General features: G+C 40.2%; 1 protein-coding gene across 10 annotated transcripts in view; it reads right to left on the reverse strand.

Moving 5' to 3' along the window:
* The window catches only part of SMARCA1 (SNF2 related chromatin remodeling ATPase 1), a 100827-nt gene extending 86915 nt beyond the window's left edge, over positions 1-13912 (reverse strand). For 8 of the 10 annotated variants that reach the window (XM_017349732.4, XM_070066460.2, XM_070066459.2 and 5 more), the window contains exons 1-6: positions 13517-13912; positions 7974-8060; positions 4584-4750; positions 3786-3886; positions 3586-3686; positions 725-904 (exon numbers count right to left, since the gene is read on the reverse strand). In XM_017349732.4, coding sequence (XP_017205221.1) covers positions 725-904; positions 3586-3686; positions 3786-3886; positions 4584-4750; positions 7974-8060; positions 13517-13687 — 807 coding nt within the window. In that variant the 5' untranslated portion in view covers positions 13688-13912. The remainder of the gene's footprint in view (positions 1-724; positions 905-3585; positions 3687-3785; positions 3887-4583; positions 4751-7973; positions 8061-13516) is intronic. The other 2 variants (XM_070066461.2, XM_017349737.4) reach the window with 2 other exon arrangements.
* Between the last annotated feature and the right edge of the window lie 5597 nt (positions 13913-19509).

A 19509-nucleotide genomic window follows, 5' to 3' on the forward strand; every position in this document is an offset into this window, starting at 1 on the left:
TCTCTAAGCTGATTATTCATTTTAGATATTTTGCATAATTTATTAAATTTAGATTAATTCCATAGTCCAAAAATAACTGTAGACTACCAGATTGGCAAATAAATAACTTAAATACTCCTCTCAAAAGCTCAGTTTCTAATATAATCTGAGAAGATATATAAACATGTATTTTTCTATTCAAAGGCCAAACTGAAAGATGTATCTATACATAAACACAAAACACAAGGTTCTCTGTACATATACAACAGCTTCCGTTTGTGTACGTGTGCAAATCTACCAAGTCGAAAGTCAAAAATTTAAAAATAAAAAATTTAAGCCATAGATCTGTACATATATCTAGCTTCAAAATAGCATAAATGATGGAATCACTCATAAGATATGCTGTCAAAAAGATAAGATTTTTTTAAAGTTACTTAAAAGTATGATTCAAAACTGCTTAGGCTAATGAGCAAGTAAGCTAAAAATCAATACAGATGAAACATAACAATGTATTGATTGTTATTTTAAAAAGTAATACATACACCACATAGGAGTGTTCTGTTAAATTAATTAATATATGCAAAGCACCTACAAGAGGGCCTAACTTAGTTAGAATCAGCACAAATTAAATATTATTTAGCAACAACAAAAATCAACTTCAATGTCTTTAAAACCAGTAGTACATAACTTAACTGCAAAAATAACGTTACTTGTGTCTGCCTTTTTAAACTTGATTGCCACTTACTCTTGCATCCTTGTCTCCAACGAAACAAATAACACGGAGCGATGGGACCCATCGTTTAAATTCATTCATCCAGTTGTGTAAAGTAGACTTTGGAACTAAAACCATGTGAGGTCCAGGAATGTTTCGGTAGTGTTTCAGGTAACCAAGCAAAGCAATGGTTTGTAAAGTCTTACCAAGGCCCTGCATTATCATCACAAACAGAAAAATGCATCAATGTTCTTTCTTTAATAAAACAAGTTTATAAAAAAAACATTATAAAAGATATTTGCCAACTAACTCACATAGGATATCATATTCCTATCAAGGAAAAGTACAAAGGCTTTAGTTTGTTTTTTTTTTTTTTTAAGAAAATAAGCATTCCAATTCAGTACTTACTGTGAACACAAAAAACAAGAAAGAACTTAAGATGTCATTCAACAAACAACTTTCTATTTAGGACATTTTTGACTCCTAAAGGAGCAAGAAATCCCCATAATTTTTTCTACTTGTTGAAAAATTGAGCATTCCGTGTGCTTCTGTTACATAAAGACACACTTTGTTTGCAAACCTGCTTAGATAACGAGTCTTTCCTATTGTCCCCAATATTATTACAACCCAGACATTATAAATATTCAGACTATGCATCTCAAGGGGATTGTGGTTCTGTATTTGCATCTTACAATCTTAAAGACCTTAAAAACAACAAAAGCACATAACTTTGCCATCAGAAAGGGTCCTAGTGACCACTTAGTCCAGTGGACTTTTTAAAAAAATAGTATCTTGAACACCTATAACCCCATCACCGAACAACAAACATCCTTGGTATTTGACCTCACACCATTTATCACTAAGCAAAGGATACATTTCCTCTTATCAGCCTAATCTTAAAGTATTTTTACAGGGTTTCAAAACCTTAAAATGTTTACACTGCCTAACCCAGTAATTCCACTTCTAAGAATCCTATGGAAAAAAACATCTGAGTGATATAGAAAAACTCAGTTACAAGATTCTCATTACAGCATCATTAGTAATATACACCAGGGAAGCCAAAAGAATAGCAATAAGAAAAGAGCTGAATGAAATTATGGCACCTCCTTAGAATTATTATGAAGTAATTATTTTCACAAAATGCTATAAATACATGAAAAAATATATATATGAATTTTAAAAATCACAATACTAGATTAGATGTATTATATGACTTCAACAATGCAAAAATAAATACAATCAGAAGAAAGACTAAAAAGAAATATGCCAAAATGTTCACTGTGGTTATTTCTGTGCAACAGAATTTAAAATTTTTTCCAAATTTTCTTTACTCCTTAAAGTGTCTTTCTCTTTTTCAGTAATTAAAACATACCTGGTGCCAGAATAAATTCAATATTAAGGATATTTACAGCCTTTATGCTTAGACAGGCTTCAGCCAAGAGATGCTTGGACAAATAGTCCTGGTCTTCCATTTGCCCAATTAGCCAAGCTCCTCCCTCTCGGAGCTATCTGTAGTCCTCAAACCAGAACACATACAAGGATGACTCAAAAAACTTCATGGAAAATGGAATCTAAAAAATAAGTTTATTCTGGTGCAAAAATGTTGAGATCCATGCATAGATTTTCTATAATACATGCATTTTCCATGAACTTTTTGAAGACCCCTTGTGAATACAAGAGGCTACAGACCTTTGATTTAAAGCAGGGGTAGGGAATGTCAGGCTTGTGGGCCATATAAAAGCCCTCAAAATCATGTGGTCTTGCCCTGCCAAGGCAACAGCAGGCGGGACTCAAACTTCAATAAATCTATAGCAGCCTAATTTTTAAGTTGATGATTTTTGTATGGCTGCCAAATGAAGTTATAAATCTCCAAATGGTCCTTAGCAGAAGAAAAGTTCCCCACCCCTGATTTAAAGGATCCTTCCTCTACCACAAACCTAACAGTTGCCCAGCCAATGAGTATCTACACAAGTGACTATTATAGCAGATGCTGGACAGCACATATTATCATGTGGCTCCTCAGGATAACAGTGATAACTCTAGAGTCATAACTATGAGTATCATTGAGCTTTACAGAACTAAAAATTTTCCTGCCCTCTCTTGAGTCATATTTTATTAATTTAAGCTTAAAATACAAATCTGCCCCCCTACCTGCTGAATTTGTATGTTGTATGGCCTTATTTTTTCGCTTCAAATATTTGATTTACATGTCCACCATTCCTTATCTTGTTTCTTAATCCACCCAACTTGATATTCCACTGTATCAAGACTCAACAATGGTTTTTTATTGTTCCTTATCCCATTTATTCACTTTTTCATTACTCACAAATTGAGAAATTTTCATTCATGCATTCACTCATTCATTCATTCATTCATTCATTTATTGTTTGGTTTATATACCCCACCTCATTCCCAAAAGGATGTCAGGTAGCCTACAATGAAAACATGTTTCAGGTGGCCTACAATGAAAACATGGAACATAAATTAATGGTAAAATAGAAATAAAGAGGCACCAAGGAAAGTAAGAACTAGAAGGTAAAGAATAGGAAAAGACACAAAGAGCAGACCATTAAAGGTTACACTGATGCTCCATTTTAGCATTCAACTTGGCTCTGAGCTTCCTGGAAGCCAGCGTGTGAACAAGAACAAAATAAAAGCACAAGGAGGGTTTTTCGTAGCTTCTGAGGAAATCTCCATCAGAATTTTGTGGCCTTCATGTTCATGTTCTAGAGGTTACTTAAAGAAACAACTGTAGACTTTAAAAAATACCTTTTATGTTTTAAGAACCAAATAAGGCCTCCATGTATGAGGGGGCCAGGTCAGCTCAGGTTTTCCACAATTACATTAAAAAGCACCGATAACTGAGAGAGTGTTTTTAGCTACCCATTCCTTACCATTTCATCTGCCAAAATACCATTGACTCCATTTTCATACAAGGAAATCAACCAGTTCAGTCCTCGAATCTGATAATCTCTCAGTGGTCCTCCTTTCACATCTGACAAAAGAAAACAAGGCCATCTCATATTTTCGTGCAACACGCAAGTAAATTTTTTTCTAAAACCAGATGAAAGGACATGAGCAACGAAGGACTTACAGGAAGGGGACACCTCAAATCTCACACACACATGAGATGTTTTCCGACTCTCTGACAGGAGCTCCTCATCCTCTTCTTGTTCTGTGCGCCTGTGACGGTTACTGGAATAACAAAGGAAATACTTCCATATTCACCCTGACTGCAGTGCTATCAGTTAATTTCACATACACTGTCACTACCTTTTATGGAAAAAGGGTAAAACATATAGGGTCTGGCTTAGAAGTGTAGAATTGGGCAGAACCGGGGCCGGTGTTGTGGCACAGTGGATTAAGCCACCGCCTGCAATGCCAGCATCCCATGTGAATGCTGGTTTGAGTCCCATTGCTCGGCTTCTGGTCCAGCTCCCTGGTAACACACCTGGGAAAGCAGAGGCTGATGGCCCAAGTGCTTGGGAAGGGGGCCCTGCTACCCATGTGGGAGACCTGGATGGAATTCCAAGCTCCTGGCTTCAGGCTGGACAACCCTGGGTTTTGGGGAGTGAACCAGTGGATGGAAGAACCTTCTCTCTCTGTAACTCTGCCTTTCAAATAAATTCATCTTTAAAAACACTCCTCCCCCCAAAAAAATCAGATTGCTTTAAAAAAAATAAAGAATGGAGTAGAACCAGCCTGTAGTTTTACTGATTGACTTCTGGTGAGAAAAAAAAAATATTATTGCCCCCCAAACATATTTACATTGGCAATAAACTAACTGCTATCATATGAAGTTATACAGACTAAGTGAAGAGGAAAGGAGCACATGAGGGGAGGGAGAAGGAGGGATGGGCAGAAGAAGAAGCAGAGAGAGATGCCAACATACTCTCCAGCAGAAATTAAGCTCTGTTTTTCATCTTTCTTCATTCGAGGTCGTCCCAATTTCATGTTCAAAGGAGATGTTGGAGATTTCTGTGCTGAAGGTTGAATGAAATGTGCAAAAAGTTCTGTCTGCTTCAGTAAAAATTCAAATCTCTTTGCTCTGTCTGTTTTCTAATTTGCAAAACAAAAGAAAAAGGGAAAGGTTTTCCTTTTGTCGTTCAATATTATTTAACACTTACACTACACTTACTTTGTACTATGCTCTAAGTACTTCAAATAGACTAACCTGTTTAATTCTCTTGGGAAACCTATGAGGTAGTCACTAGCATAATCTCCATTTCACAGATGATAATACTAAGGCACAGGGAGGGCAAAAAAACTTGCCTGGGGCCAGTGCTGTGGCATAGTGGGTAAAGACACTGCCTGCAGTGCCAGCATCCCATATGGGTGCCAGTTCAAGTTCCGGCTGTTCCACTTCCCATCCAGCTCTCTGCTGTGGCCTGAGAAAGCAGCAGAAGATGGCCCAAGTCCTTGGGCCCCTGCACCTGCGTGGAAGACCCAGAAGAAGCTTCTGGCTCCTGGCTTCAGATCGGCTCAGTTCTAGCCCTTGCAGCCAATTGGGGAGTGGACCAGCAGATGGAAGACCCCTTTCCCTCTCTTGCTCTCGCTCGCTCGCACGCTCTCTCTCTCTCTCTCTCAATCTGCTTCTCCTTCTCTATGTAACTCTTTCAAATAAATAATTATATCTTTAAAAAAAAAAACTTGCCCAATCTTCCACAGCTAATAGATAACAGAATGAAAAAACTTTCAAATAGTTTAAATAGAAGCCAAATTATCTGACAGATCTGGTAAATGCCCCAATAAGAAGTACCCTTCTTAAACAACTGAGATCGGAGCCAGCACCATGGTATAACAGGTAAAGCTGCCACCTGTGGTGCCACATCCCATGTGAGTGCCAGTTCGAGTCCTAGCTGCTCCACTTCTGATCCAGCTCCCAGCCAATGCTCCTGGGAAGGGTAGCAGAAGATGACCAAAGTGTTTAGGTCACTGCACCCACACGGGAGACCTGAAAGAAGCTCCTGGATTCAGATCAGTCCAGCCCTGGCCATTTCAGCCTTTTGGAGAATGAACCAGCAGATGGAAGATCTCTCTCTCTCTCTCTCTGCCTCTGCCTCTCCCTCTCTGTAACTCTGATTTTCAAAAAATAAATAAATAACAGCTGAGATCAAAAAGCAAATACTTTTTTCCAAAAGCACTGTTCTTCTTTTCCTAAACAGTAACAAAATTAAGCATAATACTATATCCCCAATATAGAAATTATTATGAGTTTATATATATACCGTAAACTAAATTTTTCAGATTGAAGCTGCACCTGGAAATAACTGAAAGCATACAGTGTAATTTCTCAAAATATCTTCAATATCATGATACAGTAATGTAACATTCTTCTCCTCAATGACAATGATCTTGAAAATGGTACTTTGTGCTTGTAATACAAAAGATTCTCCCCAAGTGAGCAAAATTTGAGAGAAAAATATATACTCACACATACATAAGAAATGGTTAATACTTATTAATTATTAAAGGTTGATATACACTCTAATTCTTCAATCAGCTGTAAAGCATCATTCAACTTATACCAAACAAATGCAGTAAAAGTTTCTTTAAATCAAACAACAACAACAAAAACTTTCAAGGTATGCGCACCACTCTAGATAAAGGAAAAAATACAGATCTTTTAAAATTCAAAGTCACTTTCTAACCACAGGGTAGAGAATACTTGATTGCTAATGACGGATGCATACTTAATAACACCAGAAACTTACAGAGGAGCTCATTAATATATATACAAGAGTTAGACAGATATATTCAGACCGTTAGTTGGAAAGAGGCCAGAAACTTTCCATCTTATATTATCCTCACTGGAATGTTGTTTTCAGAGTTGTTACAACATTGTCTATATAGAATGTGCCCTTAAACCTTACGACACACAGGCTTGTAAAGCAGCTATCACCAACCAAAAAAAAGTATTTCACCTCTACTTATAATACGACGGCAAAACAACTTCTTAAGAAAAAAAAAAAAACCGAGTTTCAACTACCCATTAACTTTTTGAAAGATCCAAGGGTATAAAAGTGCAGTTAAAATTAAAGCAAAAGTACCAAGTTTAGTGACTAAAAATTAAATATAGAGCAGAGTGGTATGTCAGCATAACTAAGGTAAAATGTGCATTCTTCCCTCAAGAAAGTATATTATCACATTACGTGTTTCATTAATGTGTAGCATTCATTCATACAAAGAGTCTTCAGTTTCTGGAAAATGAATATTTAGGAAAAACTATGTATGTATTTCAAGAATGATTTGCACTAAAACAATCATTTAATTCCATTTCCCATGAAATTTTTGAGATACCTTTTATATCCAAAGCAAGAAGAAAGAAAAAAGTATCAGTCTGGCCTTGTGACTCAACTTGTTTCAGGTCACAAAACCACACTGATATTACTACTGATATATTCACTTAAAGGATAAAATATTTACATTAGGAGCCAACTTTGTGGCACAACAGGTTAAGCTGCTGCCTGTGATGTTGGCATCCCATGGGGTGCCAGTTTGAGTGTCCGTTGCTCCACTTCTGATTCAGCTCCCTGCTGATGCACCTGGGAAAGCAGCAGAAGATGGCCCAAGTACCTGGGTCCCTGCACCCCACGTGGGAGACCCAGATGAAGCACCTGGCTCCAGGCTTTGCCCCAGCGGTTATGGCCATTTGGGGAGTAAACCCGTACATAGAAGATATCCTTCCCTCCCTCCTGCCCTCTCTCTCATTCTCTCATTCTGCTTTCAAATAAATAAATCTTTTTTTAAGTTTTATTTTATTTTATTTGAAAGAGTTACAGAAAAAGGGAGAAACAAAGAGAGGGACCCAAGCACTTGGGCCACCTTCCATTGCATATCCCAGGCGCATTAGCAGGGAGCTGGATTGGAAGTGGAGCAGCCTGGAGTCAAACTGACACCCATACAGGATGCCAGCATCTCAGTCAGTGGCTTTACCTACTATGCCACCATGCTGGCCGCAATTAACAAATATTTTTAATAAGAAGAAAAAATGGTTAGAGCATAATGCACTTTATTATGGGGTAAAAAACACTGAATAAGAATGAGGATATATGCTTATAACATCAACTATTCCATGCAGTTCCTCTGATCCTCAATTTACTCCTCTGAAAAGTGAGACTAATTTTTCAACAAAACTCTTGTGATAGATTATATAGCAAATTACTTTCCAGTTCCAAAATCTCTGATTCTCTATGCGTTATACATACACATGCATTTTTGTTTTAATCTCCTCTATAAAAAGTAGCTACACATTCACCATTCTACCCAAGAGTATATTTACCATTTTCTCTTCATACTCTGGGTCCATCTCTTTTTCAGATTTAGAAGCTTTCATGCCAAGCTTGACTTGAAAGGGAGAAATGTTTTTCTAGAACGTCAAAGAAATAAGTATCATCAAATTGCAAAGCAAGGTCTTGAAACTGGTCAAAAAATGTTCTCATTTTCAGAAAGCAAAGAGTAATTAAAATAAGTAAATAAGTAAATCAATGTGGGACATGCATGGACCAATGATGACAGAATTTATGAATTAAGGCTTACAATTAATCCTGTTCCTTGCACCTGAGGTCCAACCAGAAAAAAAATCTGAAAAGTCTTGAAATTATATTAAGAAGAATAAAACCAAGAAGTGAAACACTGAGTCTTCTCGTATACTTTTTAATTTAAAGCATAAGAAGATGTGCAACCATTAAAAAAGGACTGAAAAATATAAAACAGTCTAATATTATCAACCACAAACCAAGGAATTTAAGAAAAGTAAATATTAATTCTCAGAAACACTTCTTTATGTAACAGAAACAAGCCAGACTTCCAGAAGTAATGACTGTGGTTTCTGTCCCTGAAAAGATATTTTTTAAAATTGTTTTCATAGTCCAATTAGACTATTTAAATGTTTTATGTAATTCATTGTGATCATATATATTCAAAATAATTTAATAGAATGTTCTTCAAACTTTTGACATGAACATTTTCTCTAACTGGGAAAAAAACCTAAACTATGGTACATAAATGCTCTGTAGCAGCAGTTTATCAGGGCTATTAACTATTAACCCTCGATGCTTTACAAGTTGCAATTTACTGAAAACTAACATTAATCAGCAACTTAACAATAGTGAAATTATCTGGGAGGTTATATCATGGTTCTATCCTTTGTAAAGATCCGTTTGTATTTGCAAACACAAATAGAGAACTTCTATAAGAAATCAAGAAACAAAATAATGAAAATATAAAATCTACCCATTAAGAGCAAATTCAAGAGTTTTTCCGTTTTAACAGAGTCCCTGCACAAGTCAAAACACAAACTATAAAAGCTCTGTCAATTTCATCATGGATTTGTCAACCAATCTGAAAACAGAGCAAAAAATCAACAGATTGTGTGACCTTAAACATAAGAAAAGTATGCACCTAACAATTAATGCATATGTCCTCCAATATTTACTAAAGTTTCTACTTTGAGAAAATCCAAACTAAGATTATGGAACTTAATGCCAGCCACAGTCTTACTTTGGATCTCTGATCAGGTATCATTGAGGTGCTCTCAACCAAGTAACCATCTTGATTTACAGCATCTCATATGTGTAGATCATTCACGTGATATGTTGTGAATGTAAGCCTGGTTGGATGGGAATAGAAAACTGCTGAAGATCCCCTCAAACCCACACTTTCAGTCATCTGCACTATAAATCTTATTTCATTTGCAGGGCCACAAGAAAAATTAAGTATCAAAATCTAAACCTTTATCATTTCTCAAAAGGCTATATAAAGTCTAAGTTTTCAAATTTCAAAGCAGTGAGAATTACTTGACCTCATATACACAGGTATATATTTAATACTGTGGGAAGTAAACTTCACTTACAGAAAATTAGTTTATTTAGAAAAACGTTTTATGCATTACTTTTTTCCTTACCTTGCAGTAGGATATCATAAAAATTTAATTATATGCTAATTAAAATTCCTACTCTTGAGCAGTGCTATTAAAAACTATGTGTAATTTAATTGGCACAATCTTCCACAACAAATTTTAAAATACCTGTCTTCTAAATCTTCACATTTATACACACACACACACATATACACACATATATACCCACTGACACACATATATGCATTTATGTTTTCAAAAATACATTTCTCATACAAGAAAAAAGATAACTAAGACATCTTAATGATTCCTTACAGATGTTAGCATTCAGTAGCCTAGATGCCATAAGAATGCAACACAAGATCATCAACATCTCATCTTAAAAACCATGACCTTTATCTTGACATTTTCATTACCAAAACTAAAATCTCCATTTTCTACAATGTTAAGTTATCTAGTTGTCACTTAAACCAAGTAAGTACAAGTCAATTCACTAAATCTCATATACCTCATTCACAAAAATGCTCTCGTGGGGCCACCATTATGGAGCAGTGGGTTAAGCTGCCACTTGTGACATTGGCATCCCATGAGTTCCAGGTTCAAGTTCTGGGTTCAAGTCCCAGCTGTTTCACTTCTAATCCAGCATACTGCTAATATGCCTGGGAAAGCAACAAAACATGGCTCACCTCCTTGTGTCCCTGCCACTCACATGGGAGACCCAGATGGTATTCCAGATTCCTGGCTCTGGCCTGGCTCAGCCCCTAAACGGTGGTGATTTGGGGAGTGAACCAGCAGATGGAACATCAATACCCTCTCTATAACTCTGCCTTTCAAATAAATTAATTTTTAAAAATGAAAAAAGAGAAAATGTTCTCATCCAGAAGCCTGTTTTCTTTTAGTGGACATACGATTCTAGCAAGTTTGGTAATCTGGCTTCCCATACTACAGAGAGTCAAGGCAACAACAAATGACATGGGAAACACTACTAGAGGAAGGCAAGCCCACTGAGGCCAGCAAGAAGGAAGAGCAGACGCCCACTACTAAGATGTGCACGTCACTGCAGGAGCACACCTTATCCTTGGTGTTCAGGAGTAATCCTTTCCCTCTCCCTGCTGTGGCACCATTTCTGCACTTTACAATGGTTTTTAAATGGTTTTATGGTTTTGTCACACATATATCCTTTGTCATAAACTAACAAATTTTTTTCTGATGAAACTGAGATAATGCATAAAAAGTGATGTGGCCTAGAGGGTAAAGCCAACACCTGGAATGTCAGCATCCCATACGGGCACCAGTTCAAGTCCTGGCTGCTCCACTTCTGATCCAGCTCCCTGCTAATGGCCTAGGAAAGCAGCAGAGGATGGCCCAAGTCCTTGAGTCCCTGCACCCATGTGGGAGACCTGGAAGAAGCTCCTGGCTCCTGGCTTCAGTCTGGCCCAGCTCTGGCTGTTGTGACCATTTGGGGAGTGAACCAGCAGATGAAAGGTTGATCCCTCCCTCTCTGAAACTCTTAAATAAATCAGCAAATCATTTTTTAAAAAAATATGATAGCTAACAGCTTGGCAACTGAGGGACAAGACAAACATATTTTAAAAATCAACAAAATACTGGAAGAACTGGAAAGTTATTATTTAACTGAAGGGAAACAACCCGCTGGATTTCAATAGGCTTTGTATCACCATCAGAGTACAAAAACTGATGCTCATGAAAGGTTAATTTTTTTTTGTACATTACTTAAAGTCAAGGTATGGGCTGGCGCTGTGGCATAGTGGGTAAAGCCACTGCCTGTGGTGCTGGCATCCCACATGGGCACTGGTTCGAGTTCCGCCTGCTCCATTTCCAATCCAGCTCTCTGCTGTGGCCTGGGAAAGCAGAAAATGGCCCAAGTCCTTAGTGCCCTGCACCCACGTGGGAGACCCGGAAGAAGCTCCTGGCTCCTGGCTTTGGATTGGCCCAGCTCTGGCCATTACAGCCAATTAGGGGAGTGAACCAGCAGATGGAAAACCTCTCTCTCTCTTTCTAACTCTGCCTCTCAAAGAAATAAATTTTTTTAAAAGTCAAATATGTAACATATTTAGATTTTTAAGGAAAACTTAAAGTAGTAAACTTCATATAACCAGGAAATTCCTGCCAAGTGGTACTTCATTCCCCTAGTCTAAGCAGACAAATGAAGTACCATGAGGGTGATTTCTGCTGAGGCTACACAGTAGTTGAATACATAGGCAACAACTCAGCGCTTACACACGTTTCACTATTGACCCTTCCTCCCGGTTTTTTGCAATTCAAAAAAATTATACAATCTGGAAATTCAACAACCTATACAACCATACTAAAAAAAAAATAATAGGTTAGCACTTACACTTGCCCAGTCTATCGAATAAAAGGCACCTAGACACAAGTCTGAATTTTCCAACATTTGACTTATATTATGGTTGGTACCAGCCCAGCTTTCATCATGAATATTGCTGTGCTGATCCAAGTACTGCATAGATTTTAAAATGCATATGTTTTCTATGGCTTTCACTCAGCACTACAATTGTCTTTCTGCTTAATTAACCTTGAAACTGTAAAATATGTCACTTAAGCAAGTGCTGGATTTAAAATTACTTTCTAACTCAAGGCAAAAGGTGTTAATTTCCGTCAAAAGCTTTTCATTTGGCCGTATAGGATCATATAATGATTCAGACAAAGCCACTTGAGATCTGTAAAGCATAATTTTAATCACCCACCGTTTTTAATTGCGATATGTCTACTCATAAGTGGGAAAAAAATCTACCCATAAACGATCGTTTCTCCTATTTGATTAACCATCAAAACTCCTTATGCCCCATTCTATTTTTATAGCAATTTTTGAAGCATTTCATAGTTTTATTTGTATGTTCAATCCATGTGAAGTATGCCTTATAGAACTAATACATATTTTCTGGATTTGGCTTTAATATATGTGAGATCGCTCCCCTTACGTATGTTAGTAGCGGCTCATCTTCGCGACGCTGGGTTTTAAAAAAAATTTTAAGAAATCACATACACACACACACACACACACACAAAAACCTGCATGTGTCCAAGAGCGAGGAGCGAGCAGCGCCTACTAGGGCAAGGAGGCGGAAGCTTGGAAGGCTTGGGGCCGGATTGGGGGACCATCTGGGTGGCCCTGGAGTGAAACACTATACCATCGGGGGCGGGGCAGACGAGGGTGAGGGCGCAGACGTTGGAAATTTTCCTAAGCCAGCGTCCGCGGTTCCTCAATTTGGCGTTTGGATGGGGGGGGGGGTACCACGCGGAGAGCTCGTTCTCTCGGGGTGACACCCCCGCCTCAGTAGAGGGGGAACAAACGAACAAGGGATGATTTTTTTTTCTGTCAACCGAAAGCCCGACACTGCCAATCAAAGGAATAAATGTCTTCCCTATCATCCTCCACCCCTCCACCTCTAACACCTTGAAATTCAAATTACAGAAATAAGCCCCAGCCAAACCCCGTTAGCGCGAGTGTGGGATTGAAGGGCCCAGATTTCCCAGGCAGAGGCCGACGGGAAGCGGGGGGGAGAGGGAGCGAGTAAGCGAGGGAGCGAGCAAGGGAGCGAGCGAAGGGAGACGGGGAGGCGGAGGCTTTTTCCCGCACGGCCCCATCCCCCAAGCCGTTACCCCAGTTCCAGGAAGGTGGAGGGGATCGGGGGTTGTCGAGGGGCTCCAAGCCCCCCCAAGCCCTGGGATAACGGGCACCCCGCGCCGCGCCCGCCCGCGCGCCAGCCCCGCCCCCGCCCTCCCGGCGGCGAGAAGGAAAGGGGGAGGGGAGCGAACGCGAGACGGTTCCGCCGCCCCCTACGAGCCCGCCGCCCCCATCCCTGGCGAGCTCCGTCGGTACCTGTCGGCGCCCAAAGGTCAGGGCTTGGGGCCCCTCAGAGGGACCTTGTACAGGATTTGTCCGCCACACAAACACACACACACACCCCCTTCCTATTTACCTCCTTCTTCTTCTCGCCCTTCTCTGTGCTGGCGGTGGCTTCGGTGGCCGCGGCGGCCGCTCCCTCCTCAAAGGTGGACGGCCCCGGCTGCTCGTCCTCCACAATCACGACTGTGGCGTTCGCATCAACCGCTGCCACGGTGGCTGCCACTGCGGCGGTGTCCGGCTCCATGGCGTTGGAGCGGGAACGAGGAGGGGGACGAGGAAGGGGATGAGGGCTCCTGGGCGGCGGCGGCGGCGGTGGCGGCGGCGGCTGCACTGGAAAGAGCTAGATGGAGCAGGGGTGGGGAATCACTCCGCTTCCAACCCTTTCGCGCGGCCCCCCTTCTTTAAATAACCCTCAACCCTGCCCCACTTCCGTCCACCCACTCTACGTCATGGCCTCCCCCCGTCACCCTCCCCCCTTTCCCCCACCCCCCCCCCCAACGATCGCGAGACTCCCCCTCCCCATCCAGAGCCCGGGGCCGGCCCCGCACAACCAACTGTTGCCTAAGCTAGAGGCGCGGACTAGGTGGAGGCGGGAACCCGCAGCCCGCGACCCCCTAAAAATCTCCTTTGCCACAGGCCCCCAATAGTGAGCTTGAGCTCCCCTCACAAATGTGTGCAAACGGAATCCACTTTCCCATATATCTGCTCTTTGTACCTCGGGGCGCCCTCCCCTCTTGCACAAAGAACTTTTTCTGGGCATATAACTGTAAGCCGAAGGCTTTCTCCCCCGTTTGCAAAGCCCGGAACCCCTCCGGGGACTGCCCTTTCCCAGGTCTCTAAAGGAGTTGGATTGCTGGTGCTCTTCCCACCTTCCTAAATTCTGCCAGAGACGCGCTCTTTGAATATCTTGATTGCAAACATTCACTAACAAGGCAAAACCTCACTCGTGGGTTTTACGTATTTCAACGCATTTCAACTCGTACCTCTCAGAAGGCCAGTGGGCAAAAGACCTTATTTTGCCTTCACCACTGAATTTTAAAACTCCTGGGGGACAAGGTCAAGGTCCTCCACAGAACCTGGGGCAACACATGGTAGGTACCTAATGTTAATAACTGAATTACTGTGATTTGTTGGTTCTTGTTATGTTCGCATCCCCGTTATTATTTGATAGTAGTTGAGCACCAATAGCGAGCATAAGCGTGCATGTAAAAATACTTGTAAAGCGTGCAACAATATGCAAATGTAATTTTTGAATACCAGTATTATAACTTTTATTTCTCCTCGCCATTTATTTTGATCAGGTTAGGTTTACGTGCTAGCCTTTAATTTTCCATCATTAGGGACAAGACAAAACAGTAAGCCAAACAACCACCACAAAGCCTGCAGTTTCCAAAAATGAAGCCAATACTTTCCAAAGTGAAAAGAAGTCATGATTAATTTTCCTCAGCATGCTTTTTTAAATTACCAAGCTGAAATGAGGTGTGATTTCTTCAAATAGCAGGGCAGCAACAGTTGCTCCTTTTTCTTAGAGATTATACCCTAAATTTATTTTTGTTTTAAAGCCTGAAATCCTATACATGCAAAAACCTTGTGACTTTTTTTTTTTTTTTAGCTAGTATTGGTCATTTCCACCTTAGTCTGAGATCCTGTCCAAGAACTGGCTTGGAATAGAGAAAAAGAGGCAGAGAACACGAAACTAGTAACTGAAGGGGTGTGCTAATGAGAGAGGAAAGGAGAAGCTGGTGGTGCTAGCTTTGTTCTGATTTGATGTTCATTATGTTCTCATTTACTTTAGATTTTCCCACCCAGTGCCCATGTTTCTTATCCTGAAGTATACATGTGTACTAGCCAAGAGACAGAGTGTCTTAGTATAAAAGTGGCTTGTGTTTTTGAAGCGTCGACTTCAGTCAAAAAATGGGACAGAATTAAGTTACCTAATGGATCATTTGAAATATGATTTTTTTAAATTAAAGTGTATAGATGTATTCACGAATGGACTACAGAATTCGGAATTTGAAGTGTCTCCAAAGAGGAACCTGAGACTTCAGTTAGACACCCTACCCTTTCCCCAGCATCTGTGCTATCTGCTCAGTGATAAAGGGTTCTTAGGTGGAAAGACAAGGATGCTGCAATAGAAAGTAGCATGCCACTGGCTTGACTAGGACCCTTGTCAGGCAAGGACCCAAGACAGGGACAGGCAGCGGTAATGGAGGACGTCTTTTTCCCAGAACTACAGCTAAGGAAGCTAGAGTTTCCCTGTCATTGCCTGGGGCTTCAAAGGACAAAAGCTGAAGAACTAATTGGTGTGTATTGGGCTGCTGCTTGCGTAGGTACTTTGTGCCACTCTAGTACTCATTACCAGTGTGCAGTATTTCACTTACATTGTGAGCGAAGTGCACATTTGTGAGATCTGTAAAATCCACATCCCTTTCTAAGACCTTTTCTGTAGGACCATGAGTTCCAAGTTCCAAAAAAAAAAAAAAGTTAGCAATTGATTGGAGGAACAGAACATATTTGTACGTTGGCAGCTGTCCATGTATGTATAATGTGTTCCTTCCTTTTCAAGATGACATGGCTGAAAGTGCTATCAAGTATATGAATTTGGCTGCAAAGGGTGATGCTTAGTCAATAGACCTTGCCACAGGATTCGTGTAAATATTGCCCTTTGGCTGATGGCAACAGCTGCTATTTACAGAGCGTGTGCTATCCTTATTTGCAAATCTGCCTAAAAATTAATGATCTGTAGACTCTGTGCAACAAGTCACCCTGCCTCTGATCCTACTCAACACCTTGTTCTCTGCTACTCTTTCCCTCTATTATGTATTTTCATTTAAATGGAATTTAATTGCTCTATTCCACTGGGCTTGGAGATCAAAGCAAACTTTTAAAAAAAAGAACCCTTGGGGCAGTATTTGGGAACCGCAAAACTAATCCCAGACTACAGAGAGATATGTCCATTCTGACAGATTATGACTATCATAGAGGCTGTACAATAATCATTTCCCATAGCCAAACTTGTTTAGTAGCTACAAGAATGTATGTCCACTGGTGATATTAAATACTTTTATGAAGTTCATGAAGGCAAGGTCAAGAGCTTGGTGTTCCTTTTCTTATCCTGTATCTGAAATTTGTTATTGAAACCACAGTGTGACTTTCAAACCACACTGTGATCCCACTGATCCGTGCTCCTCAGAAGCTAGTACAAAGGATTCTGATCCCAGTATGTTGCTTACAACTACTGTAACCATTCTGCTCATATCAGTAAGCTTTCTCACCCTTTTTCTTAAAGACGTTTATAATAGTGGCATTTTTGAAAATGATATTTCCTTGATGCTCTGTATGCACCAAGGAAAGATAATGATGATAGCTAACATACACTCCCATTTCTTGAGCACCCACTATTGTATCAGGAACTGTGCTAGATTCTTTACACATGATGCTGCTAATCTTCTTGATAATTCCATGAAATGAATATTTTTTTATTTGCAAGGCAGAGAGACAGAAAGAAGATGGACAGACAGAAACAGAAAGACATCAACTATCCACTGGTTCACTCCACAAATGCCCACAACAACTGGGGCCGGGTCAGGCCAAAACTGGGAGCCAGGAACTCAACCCAGGTCTCCCATGCGACCAAAGTATTTGAGCCATCACTACAGACTCCCAGGGCCTGCGTTAGCAGGAAGCCGGAATCAGGATCAGAGAAAGAACTCAAACCTCCAGAACTCTGATATGGGATGCAGGTGTCCCAAGCAATATTTAATCACTGCACCAAATGCCTACCTTATTAAATAAATTTTATTATTCTTAGTTCACAGATGAGAAAATGGAGACTTAGGCTAAATAACTTATCTAAGTCTTCATAGCTAGTAAGTGACAGAAGCCAGATTCAAGTCCTGGACTCTCTGACACCAAATGTCATCTTTCCATTTTGTCTTTATTAAGTTCTCTGTTTTTCATGGCTTTCTTCTTTACAGTAGAAATCATATTGAGAAAATTCCTGAAAGCATGTCTTGTGTCTGCGTCCATGTTGTTCCCGCTAAAGTGAATTCTTGGAACAGTAGTGATACCTGGGGCAGTTAGTGCACAGGAGGAGAAAACTTAAGGAAGCAACTTAGATGTCCAAGAAGAAGAAGAAGGGATGGGCAAAATATTGTCAAATACATTCATAAATAGAATACTATGTAAGCATTAAGAATGGGTATGTTAATAGATATGGATTGACATGGAAATATGCTCCTAATGTATTTTTGAATGAACAAAAGGCAGGCCAAAAAGGAAAATAGAAGGATCCCATTTTTGAAAAAAGATAAAAGAAACTGCTTACATAAATATACTTCCACAAAGGAAAAAAGCCTGGAAGGGTCCACTTCAAATGTCTCCAGTAGTTACTGCAAAGTGATGGGATTATAGATTTTTTTTCCTGTTTTTACTTTTCTAATACCTCTACTATTCCTCACATAATAAATAACATTAGAAAATATGAATTGAAAAATATTACTCAAAATTAAGCAAGTTGAAATAATCCTTAACAGGAATCTGAGTTAATAGGGTGAATTAAAAAATAAATAAATAAAAAGGAAAGGGAGCAGGGATTTGAACTAGTGGTTAAGACAACTCATCTCACATCAAAGAGCCTGAGCTTGGGATTCCTGGCTCTGGCTCCTAATTCCAGTGTTGCGCTAATGTAGACTGTGGGAGGCAGTGGTGATGTCTCAAGTAATTGGGCCACCCATTTACCCATATGAGAGAGTTGGACTCCTAGCTTTGACCTTACCCAGCCCCAGCTATTGTAGATCTTTGAGGAGTGAACCAGTGAATGGGAGCTTTACCAGTTTCTCTGCCTCTCAGAAAAGTAAATAAAAGAAAGGAAAAGAGCAATTTCACATTTATGGGGCACTGCAGTACTAACATGTGGTATCACAGAAGCAATATATATTATTGTACTGTTTACAATATTGTTACCTGGTTGAAGGACTATATTGACATTATTGTTTTAAGTTTTATACTTGTATGCATGAATTTCAAAATTGTTTTGCACCAGCATAAATATCTTTTTAAAAATAAACTTATCTTTTACAATTTTTAAAAATTTTTATTGGCACACAAAGATTGTACATATGTATGTTTAATCCTGTTTTCTATGAACCTTTTGAAGTACCATGGTACATGAAAGGATTTTTCTACTTTTATTTATTTATTTATTGGAAAGACAGAGGGACAGACAGACAGATAGATCTTCATCCTTCTAGTCATTCTCCAAATACCAGCAACAGGCAGGGCTGGGCTGGACAGAAGCCATGAACCCAAAACTCCATCCCGATCTCCCTCACAGATAGCAGAGACCCAAGGATTTAAGTCATCATCCACTACCTTCCCAGGCATTAGCAGGAAGCTGGATTGGAAACCAAGTAGCTGGGACTCAAACTTGCACTCTAATATGGGATGCAGGCACCACAATACTTGCCCTGGATTTTTCTACTTTTAAAAATCATGGGGCCGGCGCTGTGGCGTAGTGGGTGAAGCCGTTGCCTGCAGTGCTGGCATCCCATAAAGGCGCCTGTTCGAGTTCCACCTGCTCCACTTCTGATCCAGCTCTCTGCTATGGCCTGGGAAGACAGTGGAAGATGGCCCAAGTCTTGGACCCCTGCACCCGCTTGGGAGACCGGGAAGCAGCTCCTGTCTCCTTGCTTCAGATCGACACAGCTCCGGCCGTTGCAGCCAATTGGGGAGTGAACCAGCAGATGGAAGACCTCTCTCTGCCTCTCCTTTTCTCTGTGTTTAACTCCATCTTTCAAGTAATAAATAAATCTTAAAAAAAAAAAAAACATACACGAGGCCAGCGCTGTGACTTATCGAGTAAAGTTGTTGCCTGCAGCACCGGCATCCCATATGTGAGCTGTTGCCTGAAGCACCGACATCCCATATGGGCACCAATTCGAGTCCTGGCTGCTCCACTTCTGATCCAGCTCTCTGCCAATGTGCCTGAGAATGGAAGTGGAAGATGACCCAAGTGTTCAGGCCCCTGCACCCTCATGGGAGATGTGAAAGAAGCTCCTGGCTTTG

This window comes from Oryctolagus cuniculus, chromosome X, assembly GCF_051225735.1.
Source record: "Oryctolagus cuniculus isolate XC-2025 breed Fujian yellow rabbit chromosome X, ASM5122573v1, whole genome shotgun sequence".
In the NCBI taxonomy this organism is placed as follows: Eukaryota; Metazoa; Chordata; class Mammalia; order Lagomorpha; family Leporidae; genus Oryctolagus; species Oryctolagus cuniculus.